Source organism: Hemiscyllium ocellatum, chromosome 25, assembly GCF_020745735.1.
Source record: "Hemiscyllium ocellatum isolate sHemOce1 chromosome 25, sHemOce1.pat.X.cur, whole genome shotgun sequence".
Taxonomy (NCBI): Eukaryota; Metazoa; Chordata; class Chondrichthyes; order Orectolobiformes; family Hemiscylliidae; genus Hemiscyllium; species Hemiscyllium ocellatum.
In genome coordinates, this window is record NC_083425.1 from 46,855,174 (window position 1) to 46,868,305 (window position 13,132).

At 38.8% G+C, this 13,132-nt stretch overlaps 1 protein-coding gene across 1 annotated transcript in view; it reads right to left on the minus strand.

Moving 5' to 3' along the window:
* LOC132827994 (glucagon-like peptide 2 receptor) overlaps positions 1-10,022 on the minus strand; it is a 45,158-nt gene extending 35,136 nt beyond the window's left edge. The window contains exons 1-4 of the mRNA XM_060844847.1: positions 9,935-10,022; positions 9,715-9,819; positions 5,387-5,511; positions 2,478-2,584 (exon numbers count right to left, since the gene is read on the minus strand). Coding sequence (XP_060700830.1) covers positions 2,478-2,584; positions 5,387-5,511; positions 9,715-9,819; positions 9,935-10,022 — 425 coding nt within the window. The remainder of the gene's footprint in view (positions 1-2,477; positions 2,585-5,386; positions 5,512-9,714; positions 9,820-9,934) is intronic.
* Between the last annotated feature and the right edge of the window lie 3,110 nt (positions 10,023-13,132).

Below are 13,132 nucleotides of genomic sequence, written 5' to 3' on the forward strand. Positions count from 1 at the left end.
TCTGGATTAATTGTCCAGCAATAATACCCTCTATGCCTCACCTCAAAAAGTGGCAGAAACATAATTTGGTTCTGGAATATTGCTAAAGCTATAAGAAATCGCTTTTAAGGATTAGAAGGACCAGTGAAGAGACGTAATGTGCAATGAAGACTCAAAGGTCAGGGCATTGACTGGGTAAAGTCAAAGATTGAAGAGGTAAGATGCAATCTACCTCAAACTAATGACAGAAAGTATCAAACGTAGATAACGAATTAACAGTGGGAAATACTTGACATGGGCTTGTAGATTGTAAAATAGATACCTACTAGATAAAAAGGGAAGGCCTCAAAGATGAGAGCTTCAAAGATGAAATAGGACATTAAAATTAAGTGAAATAAAAACGTGATGTTTGAAATAATAAACTTGTGAGGAATATAGAAAATAGTGCCATGGGTAAAAATGAGCTTAACAGAATGAAAAGCGAAGAAGGAAATGGCCAACAGAGAACCAAAAATAAAAGTGTAGGTTTTCAATAGCATTTAACAACGAAAAGGGATGATTAAATGATGATGAATGGGCAATCTACTTGTGAATACAGAACCAGTGGAATATAAATATTTAATATCGGTTTATACAAGTGAAGTTGGATGAGGAAGATGGACTTGTAATCATTTTTGGAGGTCACTGTGTAAAGGGAATTGTCTGAAATCATTAACCAAGATGTCATTGGATGCTGGTAGCATTAACACAATCCTGTTAATGGAGGGCAGAGGGGAGCTAACAGAACCAAAGGTCACAATTTTCAATCCTTCTGAATGAGACTCAAAGGTTAACTAATCTAACATTTTTGTTGGAAAAGTGTCAGAAGCATAATTTAGTTGCGGCAAAGTGCAAAAAACCATTAAGTAAAGAGCGAAACAGACAGCTTTGGGAGATAATAAGTGGCAGCCAACAGAGATTGGTTTGATAAATTTAGTGCAATTTGTGGAAGAAACTGGATATATGAAAGAGATTCAGTAGATTCTACATGTGTGGACTTTCAGAAGAAGACTTTTTTTTTAAGATGGCCTCACAGGCAGCCGAAAGAGAAGAAAATAGCCAATTCTTTCAAAAGGAAGAGTAGAAGCTTTGGTAAACGTGAAATGGATTGTCGTTGATTTCAGAAAGGTAGAGCAGATGAACAGAATGCTTTGCCATTAGATTACTACTTAATATGAAATATTCAAATAGATCAATATTTAATCCAGAGTAACAGAGGAGGGAGCAGCAAAATGGGATTGATTTTATGTTATTTCACCAAAGAGGTACATAGTTTTTGCATATCAAATCTATTTCTGATTTGGTCATCACGATGAGTATTTTATGCGCTCAATTAAGAACAGAGATGTTATTTTTGGAAAAGAGATTTTAGGTTCCCAATTCATTTTGATAAATTATACATAACACCCCCCTTTTCATGTACTCCATGTGTGCTACATAGCACATTATCAGTATATGTGAATTACAAACACATTAGCAATATTATCCAGACCAGCAGCTATGTAACTACGTTGTTACACAAATGGAGTTTTATCCCATTCTCAGAAAGAAGTTTTGGTTTTATGCCATTTCCTCATTTTCCCTCATGGTCATCTCTGTTATCTTTTCATGTGGACCTTTTCAGCATGCAAACAATTAATTACTTCCTTTGTACAGTAAACCATTAAGAAAGAAATGGTATTATTGTTATGTTAGACAGAAGAGACTATTCTAATGAAGGGTCACAGAATGAGAAATGTTAACTCTGCTTTCTCTCCACAGCTGCTGCCAGATCTGCTGAGCTTTCCCAGCAATTTCTATGTTTGTTTCTGATTTTCAGCACCCACAGTTTTTTCATTTTTTTTGGTGGGAGATTTACATCACCAGTTAGAACATAGAACATTACAGTGCAGTACAGCCCCTTCGGCCCTCGATATTTTACCGACCTGTGAAACCAATCTGAAGCCTATCCAGCACCAGGGACCAAGGTTCAATTCCAGCCTTGGACGACTGACTGTGGAGTTTCACATTCTCCCTGTGTCTGTGTGGGTTTCCTCCGGGTACTCTGGTTTCCTCCCACAGTCCAAAGATGTGCAGGTCAGGTGAATTGGCCATGCTAAATTGGCCATAGTGTTAGCTGCACTAGCCAGAGGGAAATGGGTCTGGGTGCGTTGCTCTTCAGAGGGTCTGTGTGGACTTGTTTGGCCGAAGGGCCTGTTTCCACACTTAGGGAATCTAATCTAACCTACACTATTCCATTTTTAGCCATAGGTCTATCCAATGGCCATTTAAATAACCTTAAAGTTGATGCAAGGGTTCTCACATAATACTGATCATTTATGCTGTTCAAAGATTTCAGAATGCCCTTGCCTTGTTTTACAAAATTGGGTCAATAGGTAGGACAATAAAGCTAGAATAACATTAAGAATGACTAATTCCAGCTATAAATTAGGAGTGTTTAACATGAGCAGACAACAAACCTAAGCCAGAGCAATATCAGCACAGCCAACGAGAGTGAAGCCAACGAGAGTGAGTAACCCACAGTGTAGATCAATTGCAGAGCTTTCAGTAAACCATGTTGATCTTCCTGCAAAGATACAACAAAGTAAAACAACAGTGTGACATTATTAAGAACAATATGAGCTGTGCTTCCCTTTTCTGAATAATTGGCTACAACAAATGCAACTTCCTACTTTCGGAAGAGTACACCTTTCCTTCAAATTGTTTATTGAGAAATTGAGGTGAAGAGCCAACACTCAAACTTTTACATTAATTTTCAGTCACCCGGGAAAAAAAAATCAGCACTTATCACTTCACCATTAAGAACATGTTGCTCAGCTCCATGCTTGAGTTACTGCAGTCTTTGCATTGAAGATATTCCTACAATGCTGTTACATGGGAAGTTCCAGCATTTTCAAAATGTGACAGTGAAAAAGCCACAAAAAATATATCATAGTTAGGATGGTGTGATAGATGGAAGAGAACTTGCAAGTGGATCTTTTTCAATGAAACTGCTGCCCTTGTCCTTCTCAGTGGTTGAGATTGTGACTGTGAGGAATCTACACAACACCCAAACTCTAGCCTGCTTGAGTACACATGGTATTTAAATTTGAGTCCAGTTCAGTTTCTGGTCAAAGATGACATCTCCAAATTGTTGATAGTTGGGAACTGAGGAATGGTAATGCCACTGAAAAATCAAGGACAGGTGGTTAGCCTGCCAAGGTTGGGTATGGCCTTGGCAAGCATTTGTGTGACACAAAAATGCCTTGCACAAATCAGTCAAAAAGAGTGAGAGAGAAGATGAGGGTAATCAAGACATTGTTCTTATGAAGATATCCTGAGTAATTTTAAGATAAATCTCTGGTGGTAAGGAATCTGCCTTCCTGCAGCATGCATCAAAAACCTATCATTTTATGATATTTTGAAGAATACTGAGGACACAAATAAGTCCTGTTTCATAAACACCTATCAGAAAATTACATTCATCATATGTATGCAATTTAATACCTTATCTTGATGTCAGATACTCCTTTACATTATATAATGTGACACATGTAAAATGTACTTACTAATCAAGATGTTGTTGATTAGCACAACAATGTACATCTGTTCAGTAAACTCAAGAAACTTCAAACATTAAAAGACATCCCCAATCTCTGCCATGTTAGTGTTACAACCAATCCTGGAAAGGGAGTTGGCTCCCCTTCTCCTAACCTCCTTGCCAAAAGTCAATGCTTTTTATTTAGCACGCAGCTACAATTAAAATATAATTAACTGGATCAAAATTAATGAGCCAATTACAAGGATTTCTTGTGTGAAAGAAAAGGGAGTTTTATTATACCAACTCCCTGAAAATAATCACAATGGGACATCAAACACATGCATGAACACAGGTAATAAGTTGTAAAAAGAGAAAATGTCTGGTCTGGATAGGAGGAATAGGATATGAAATGTCCTTTGAATCTTTGAGGCATTAAATTTCAAATCTCAGACCAGTTGTTTATTGATGAAGGTCTTTTGCCCGAAACGTCGATTTTCTTGATCCTCGGATGCTGCCTGACCTGCTGTGCTTTTCCAGCACCACTCTAATCTAGACTCTAGTTTCCAGCATCTGGAGTCCTCACTTTTGTTTTGTTGTTTACTGGTTGACTCAGACTGTGCAGCAGCAGCAAAATTTATGGATCTGACTTTTCAGTAAATGGTTGACATTATAAGTACTTTTGGAAGTTTAGAGAAAGTAGCAGAGAATTTTTCAGTGCCCTTGCTGTTATCAGTTCATGTTTTTTTTTCTCTCTCTGCTTTTCTGCTCGGCTATTAATATAGGTTCATTTGTCTATTCCTAAGTCTGCTTCATTATCTTTCCAAGTTGCCAGTTGTAGGTCATGTTCAATATGTACAATTTATCACACAAGTCTTTTTTAACCAGGAGATCAAATCTTAAAGATTATTTATTTAGTATGCTGCTTTGTAGCTGTATTGTTTTTATTGGCATATGAGATCATGTAAGTGTTCATGTATTAAAATAGGATCACCTTGGAAAATAGTTTGGCAAGCATTGCTTTAATATATTTGGATAGCAAAGGTTGACAAATCTCAGTTTTAAAATGAACAATGGATTCAATAATAGTGGCTATTTTTGGAAGTGAATTCCAAACTTCTAATGCCCTTTTTATTTGCTAAGACCCAATGAACAAAATTGTGAAGGAACAGTGCAATGACAGAAGCATATACAAAACAGTACATCATTAGAACTTTTATACGATGAGTCAATAACTTCATGAGAGAGACTAGGAACAAACCTGAACATTATTTTTAAAATTAAAGCTAATGTGCCTAAGACTCCACTGGTTGTTTGAATACAGATCCTAATGCAAGGTTAACATTTTCAAATGTTTTGGCAGAATGAAGGCCAAATGGAATTATAGATTCTCTGTACCTTTCTGGAATATGGTTATCCTGAACTAACCAATAACACTGTCTGGAGTCTGTACATTGAAAAATCTTTGTTTCAAGGTAAAACCAAGTATTGATTGCTTACAGTGTGGAAACAGGCCCTTCGGTCCAATAAGTCCACATCGACCTGCCGAAGTGCAACCCACCCATACCCCTACCTAGCACTACGGGCAATTTTAGCATGGCCAATTCACCTGACCTGCACATCTTTGGACTGTGGGAGGAAACCGGAGCACCTGGAGGAAACCCACGCAGACACAGGGAGAATGTGCAAACTCCACAGTCAGTCGCCTGAGGCAGGAATTGAACCCGGGTCACTGGAGCTGTGAGGCAGCAGTGCTAACCACTGTGCCACTGTGTTGCCCACAATTTATGGCTGTGGCAATATTTGCAATTTACAAAATGAACAAAATTTACAAGCATCCTGATGGTTTACCTTCTTCTGGAAATCCTGGCTGCCTTTAGAACATTCAGAATAATCCCGCCAGACTTCAGTAGAATTTGAGATGGTCATCCAACTACCATTATCCAGGCAATACCTGTAGACCATTCCTATGCTTCCTGCATGGAAAGACCCTGCAATGAAGTAGATTGGAGACAACAAAGTTGAACTTTAGGAATTTGCAGACTTTAGACAGGAGGTCTGGCAGCACAGTTAGTCAGTGGTTAGCATTGCCATGTTAAAACACCAAGGACCTGGGACCAATTCCAACCTCACGTGATTCTCTCTGTGGAATTTGTACATTCTCTGCATGTGTTTCCTTCGGGTGCTCTGGATTCCTCCCACAATCCAAACGATGTGCAAGTTAGGTGGATTGGCCACGCTAAATTGCCCATAGTGTCCAGGGATGTATAGGCTACGTGGATTAACCATGGGAAATGCAGGGTTACAGGGACAGAGGTGGGGGGTGGGGAGGTGTGGTTCAGGGTGGGATGCTCTGTGGGGATTAAGCGTAGATTGGATGGGCTAAATGGCCTGCTTTCACACCATAGGGATTCTTTGATAGATAAACAGACAGCATTACAGTATGAAGATTTTAAAGAAGACCCAACTCCTGGGAGGGAAGCAAAAATTTCTACAGCATATTTTCAGGGAATTTATCCTTGATTTTCCAGGATATTATTTGGCTATGAGAGAAGGGTTGGTGGGGGCTAGATGTTGGGATGTATCCAGTCTACTGCTGCGGTCATCTTGGAGAGGGAAGCAGACTTGATGTACCAACTACTCCTTTCCTGTCTATCAATTTTACATATCCATAGAACAGAGGAGCAGGGGGTAGGTCAGGCCTTCTCTGACCACAAACAAAGAAATGGCTTCTTTCCCACTCACCTAACATCCCACTGATCAAATGCCTTGCACTCAATGTACATCTGCATTCGCTCAGATGTTTGGTACCTATTACAAACAAAGAACATTTGCTGCAAGCAAAACTTCCCCTTGCTGTGGTCTGGAAATGGCAAAGATGGAGAGGGTCTCTGGCTTTAGTGAAAATAGCATTGTATTTCAATGCCAGAAGTCTTAACACCTGAAACTGACACATATCGTTTTCAATGGGGGCAAAGGAGGTGGTGTGTACTTTGCAGATCTATGGTTCATGGAGGAAACTGCACATGCTAAAATCAAGTCAGTCAGATCCAGTTTTCACTAGGGGAATGTCCTGAAAATGGTTCATGGGTTTAGAATTTTCATATGAAGCTGCCAGAGCTCTGATGAGCTATGCTTGTCTATCTAAACCAATGGCTCTTTATGGCATCATGCCAATTTATGTTAACTTGTGCACCCCTCCAACCACATTATGCCCTTATACCTGCCATTCCAACTCACCTTGTATCCACCATGGTAGACCTCGGGGCCAATGCAGAGATGAAATAAGACAAAGTTCTAAGTCTATATTGATTTATGAACTGTTTCAAATAAATGATCATTCATAAAAATCCCTTCACAAATTTTTTTTTCCTCAACTACTTTATTCCTTATAAAACAAGCATTTGTATTCATTTCCCCACGTTAAAGGCATTAGAACCAGTTGGAAATTCTGAATTGACAGGCACTACACTGTATTAGGTCATGACTTTACTCATGATTACTTAGGTTGATAGGTAGAGTCAAATAGCATGCAGTGATTTTTTTTTAAACTTGAGAAGGTTACTCAAAACTTGGAAGACCAGAAGATTTAAATAACTTGACAACTTGACATTAGTCTTGGAAGCTTGACTGTTTCAATGAGTTAATCCAATTTTTATGCATGTTAATGTTAAACTAACCCAGAGGGTGCTTGGCTTTTCCCTTTCAGGATACTATTTTGAATGAGGGATACATTTGGAAAATGTTAAAGTTATCTTTGGGAAATATAAGTTACCCTCAAGGAAAAGTCAAATGCTTTTGAGTTAGTTCAACATAGACTTGAATGTGCATAAAAAGAGGCTACACTCACTGAAACGGTCAAGATTTTATGGGACCTTTATTAAATATTATGGCCTTTTAATTGTTGAGAAAACTCCTTATTGTTTAAAAGAAAAATCAGCTTGCCAGTTCTCTCTGTCTGTGACCAAAAGCCATGATCATTAATGGATTGGTAATTTCATGACTTAATATTACTATATTGGGATGTCGGTCAGTTCAGTTTGTTTGAAAGCTCGGAGTGCTTATAAAGTTTTAAATGTGGGGAAATGTTGGGTAGGGTGCACGTGTTAGCCCTAAGTTTGGATGGCACTATAAAGGGCCATAGAACTGGGTAGATTGGCGAGGAGTGCATGAGGGGCCATGGGCATTGGTAGGGAATGAAGGGTCTAAAAAATTGTTGATGGTTGAGTGAAGTGGTGTAAGTTGGTAATGGAGGTTAAGGGGGAAGATCACAGGTTGATATGGAGAGTATGACGCTGCACTGGTATGGGTAAAGAACCAGAGTGTGGCAATGAGGATACAAGGGTCCATTGGTGGAAATGGGTAAGGTGGTGGGGGGAGATGCTCAGAGATGGCATGATTTTGGGTTAAGGCACATTGGAACTTTAGGGAGGGTGAGGAGACCTTTTATTCATCCACAGGATGTGGGCATCACTGGCTGGGCCAGCATTTGTTGCCCATTCCTGACTTCCCAGAGGGCAGTTAAGAGTCAATCACATGTGGGTCTGCAGTCACACATAGGCCAGACCAGGAAACGATGGCAGATTTCCTTCCCTAAAGGACATTAGTGAATCAGATGTGTTTTCCTGACAATTGACAATAGTTTCATGGTCATCATTAGACTCTATTTCCAGATTACAATTGAAGTAAAACTTTATCACTTGCCATGGTGGGATCTGAACCCAGGTCACCCAAATACTAACTGGGACTCTGGATTAATAGTCTAGTGAAAATACCACTAAGCCATCTCCTGCTTGAGGGGCAAAGGCTGGATGTTTAATCTTCTTTACTGACTTTGAAAAGCTGGACTCAAAGTTCAGGATCACTGAAGAGTGTCAGAAACAGAGCCTTAACTCCGTTTAAGAAGGATGAGTTTGACCTTTGCGAACAATTGACCTCTGGAAAGAAAATTTGAGATGCTGGGATACTGTTGCCTAGGTGGAGCCAGGACACTTCCTGGTCTGCTGGTACTTCAGATAGCGAATGTAAATCTGAGTTGCAAGGAATAGTGGGCAGGCACTGAGAAGTGGGACACAGCATGACTGATGGAGAAATCTGTGGTTGCCTTACCTCTTGCTAAGACATGCTCAGTATGAGTACAGTTTACACCAGTGCGCACAGGCAAGTTTTATAGCTGCCTTTCATTGTAATCAATTCTACAATCAGTCAATCTCATAAAAGCAGTCAGTTCACTGATATCGAATTTTGGAGCATTTCTGCAGAAGTTTCAGCATAATCCGATTCCTGCTGAATGTTATTGTACCAAGAAAATGAAATGTTATCAAAGGTATTCAGAAATGTGGAGTTGAGGTTAGAGCCAGAGAAGCTGTGACTTTATTGAATGGCAAACAAGCTCAAAGCACTCAGTGGCTTAATCCTGTTCCCTCTAGGTTTTGTATATTTTCATCTTGCATTTATCTGGACAGAATTGTAAGACCTGCATTGTGGCTCAATGGTTAACACTGTTGCGTCACATTGCCAGGGGCTTGGATTCGATTCCAGCTTTGGGTGACTGTTTGTGTGGAGTTTGCACATTCTCCCTGTATCTGCATGGGTTTTCTCCAGGTGCTCTGGTTTCCTCCTACAGTCTAAAAATGCTAAATGCCCATGGTGTTCAGGGATGTGTAGGTTGGGTGCATTAGTCAGGGATAAATGTAAAATATTAGGGTAGAGGATGGGTCTGGGTGGGTTACTCTTCAGAGGGTCAGTATGTACTTGTTCGGCCAAATGGCCTTTTTCCCCATTGTAGGGATTCTATGAACAAAGAACGACCAAATCTCAAAGAGAACAGCAATTTATACTCCACTGGAAGCAGGGATAAGATGGGGAATGTGAATTATATCTTCTGTTGAAGACGTGATTTATGGAGCATTTCTGGGGGTAAGTTTAAAGGCAGGTCGTGGCTCTCTTACTCAGAGAGAGGAGAAAATTAAATACACTGTTGTCAGCAAGCTGCTTTGTGAATCTTGCCTGACTGATAAAGAACAACAGTTTGTTGTCTCAAGATACATTGCCTACAATTGGCAGAGAGTTCAGTGGGAAACAAAAGGGAATAAAAGTCAGAAATATTTCCTCTTCTCAGATGCTGGTTCAAGGGTATGAAATTTGTAGAAATTAAAGAGAATTTATTTGAAGCTTACCTGGTGTAATCCAAGGGAGATACCAGGGGCAAGGTTCAGATACATTTCCTGGGAGTGATTCTGGCCAGCAGACAAATTGGTCAAAGCTTCCATTACAAAATATTCCTATTTGGAAGGAAATATAACTAAATTATTCAAGTTGCTGCAGAAAAGCTCCATCTAAACCATATGTACATAGAGGAATGTAAAGTAGAAAAGTAAGCCATTCAGCCCCTCACACCAGTTCTGCCATTTGATGAGGTCCTGATTGAGGTGAACCATGGTCTTGGCTCTATTTTTCTGTCTGCCCCTATAAAACTTGACCCCATTGTCGATTCAAGAAGTTAGAATTAAAATAGTAACAGAAGCAATTGAGTTTTAAGGCTAATCAGCTTCAAGGTCTCAGACTCAATTTTGTGACGAATTTTTTATTGCTGGTCATTTCTTATGGATTTCAAGCCAGATGAGTGTGACATAGTCTCACTTCAACTCCAACAGAAGTGAATCCCCACCAATGACTGCACAAAAAGCTCACGACTGTGCCCACTGCAGGAAATGTAAAACTAGAAGTCTGAGATTGAGGTTAAGGTACACTGCGGAAGACAATAGTAAACATATTTCTTGTACTCAGTAAGCTGTAGTGAGTTAATATTAAATTAATATTTATAATTCCCCTGTTGAGGTGACAGACATCCGTTCTGTAGCTTGGAAGAGCGATCACATTGAACGCTCATTCTTAGTGTCCTTAGCAACGGATTGGTGAGATGGATGTGGATATATTGCTTGGGTCAAATTTAAACATTTCGTCAAACAGGACTACAAAATGAAAGACTGTTCAATGTAATTATAATGTAAGGAACAATTATTTCAGAACTGGATTAATTAATTTATGGAATTCACTATCTAACAATTTGACTAACGTGATTTAAAAAAAATAATGTTAGGGTCATCATTGGACCTTGAGATTTAATTTTACTTTATTTATGTGTTCATAAAAACATGACACACTTATGGTATATCCTTTTGTTCTCCAAATTAAGTTTAATTTAAGTTTTTACCAGGGAGAAATGTTTAATCTGTTTTTCATTTTTTTCTCTCCAAATATTTATTCAAATTTGTTTCTGAACAATTTCAACAAAGGCATCTCAAAATAATAACTCGGGGTTTGAATAATGATTGGGGATTTTATTCATTTGTTTCAATTTTCAACACCTGTTTCAACAGCTGTGGACTATAGTCTCATTACTTTCTCTCACTTTTAGCTTTAAGTTAGTTTCTGTATTCATAAGAAATTCAGTTCTCATTTTTACTTGGCTACATTTAAATGCAGGAAGTGTTCTAGCACAGTGGTGGTGATGTTGCCTCTTAGGCAACAGCTCTGGGTTTAAGCCCCACTTGAGCATTTCATTGCCATGGGAAGATCCATTCATAAATGTTAAAAAAAAGGATGGTTATAATCCCACTAGAGGTAGGATAATGTAGCCCGATGTCAGAGTGGGGGAGACTCCTGTTCAGCCATTCTGCAGAGGGCAATGGAGAACCATTTTGCCAAGCACATAATGAACCAGTCCAATGGAAAACCATGGTTTTCAATATCTTCTGAAGAGTATGATACCAGGAGGAGGCTGCAGTGTCATAGGATTTCACGCCCATTGTAACTGAATAAAGCAATACATTCACAAGGAACTGAAGTGATTGTTTGATCCATAAATATAGAGGGTGACAGTTAATGTCAAGATAGAATGGAGATGAATATTGATGTTTCAGCAATGAAAGGTGGAAGCCGATTTTCTTCTTGTATGTTCTGCTTGCTATCTACTGATTAACCATGTACTCAATTTAAGGAGCACCAAGATTATTTTAAAATGGTTTGACTATTACTGAAACAAAAAGGCACATATTGCCATAACTTTTTATCTCATGCTCACCTGGACAGTTTGCAAGAATACCAATTCAAGGGCAAACCAACAGATGAAAGGAGAGTGTTGATTAGTTGGTAAGTAGCCCCTGATTGGTCAAGGCATTGCTGTAGAAAATGCACCAGTTAATGTTGATTGACAGTTAGCAGCAATACCCTGAGCAATCAAAGAAAATTTGCCTAATTTAAAAGTTAAATTCTAAAATATGTCTTCCTTTTCCAGCAATACTCAAAGTCTATACAGACTAGAATACAGGTATCACACTATCTTAGCATCATATAACTAAACATTTTAACCATGTGTTTATGCAATTAGGTGCAGATATCATGCTAAATAGATTATATATTTCCAGAGTAGGGGCAAGGACAGTTTAATCCTGTTCCTATTCTCTAATACAAGATATATTTATTTTGTATCTGAAAGAGATTATAATCTCATAAAGATAACTAAACATTAAAGAAAAATTATTTCACTTTTGTTTTAAGATTATTCTGGCTCTGGTAAACTAGAAATCCAAAAAACAAGATAACTGTTTTTTGAAACCATTTAAAAAGATGCAAGTTTTGTGAAGGTTTGTAGCTCAGGTTGAGGTTTAGGGTGTAGGTTTGCTCGCTGAGCTGTAGGTTTGATATCCAGACGCTTCATTACCCGGCTAGGTAACATCATCAGTGGCGACCTCCAAGTGAAGCGAAGCTGTTGTCTCCTGATTTCTATTTATGTGTTTGTCCTGGATGGGGTTCCTGGGGTTTGTGGTGATGTCATTTCCTGTTTGTTTTCTGAGGGGTTGATAGATGATATCTAGATCTATGTGTTTGTTTATGGCATTGTGGTTGGAGTGCCACACCTCTAGGAATTCTCTAAGCAAAGAAATGCCAAAGAATTCCTAGAGGCCTGGCACTCCAACCACAACGCCATAAACAAACACATGGATCTAGATACCATCTATCAACCCCTCATAAAACGAATAGGAAATGACATAATCACAAACCCCAGGAACCCCATCCAGGACAAACATATAAATAGAAAGCAGGAGACAACAGCTTCGCTTCACTTGGAGGTCGCCACTGATGATGTTACCTAGCCAGGTAATGAAATGTCTGGATATCAAACCTACAGCTCAGCGAGCAAACCTACACCCTAAATTTAAAAAGATTCTTGAACCATTCACAAAACCATGTTGATTCTGTGAGCAAATGATCTTTGTACTTCTCGACATGACTATCTTTAAAGTCAGACACCATAGGAATGAAAACTATTGTAAATACAGATTAAAGTGAGATGTGATTTAATGCATTTATGTGCAGAGAGAGATAATTAATGGTACTCATCAAAGCAATTAATTGATTCGATATTTCAGTATTTTGCCCAGCATGGGATTATCTCTGCAGCCTCATTAAGGCACTGCAGTTGTTGTACTGATATAATCACACTGTTAGTTCATGAGAAAATCTTAATATTACATACAGAACTGCCTCATATCATAATGTAGGCGTCAATTCATGACATGCAATTATAAAATT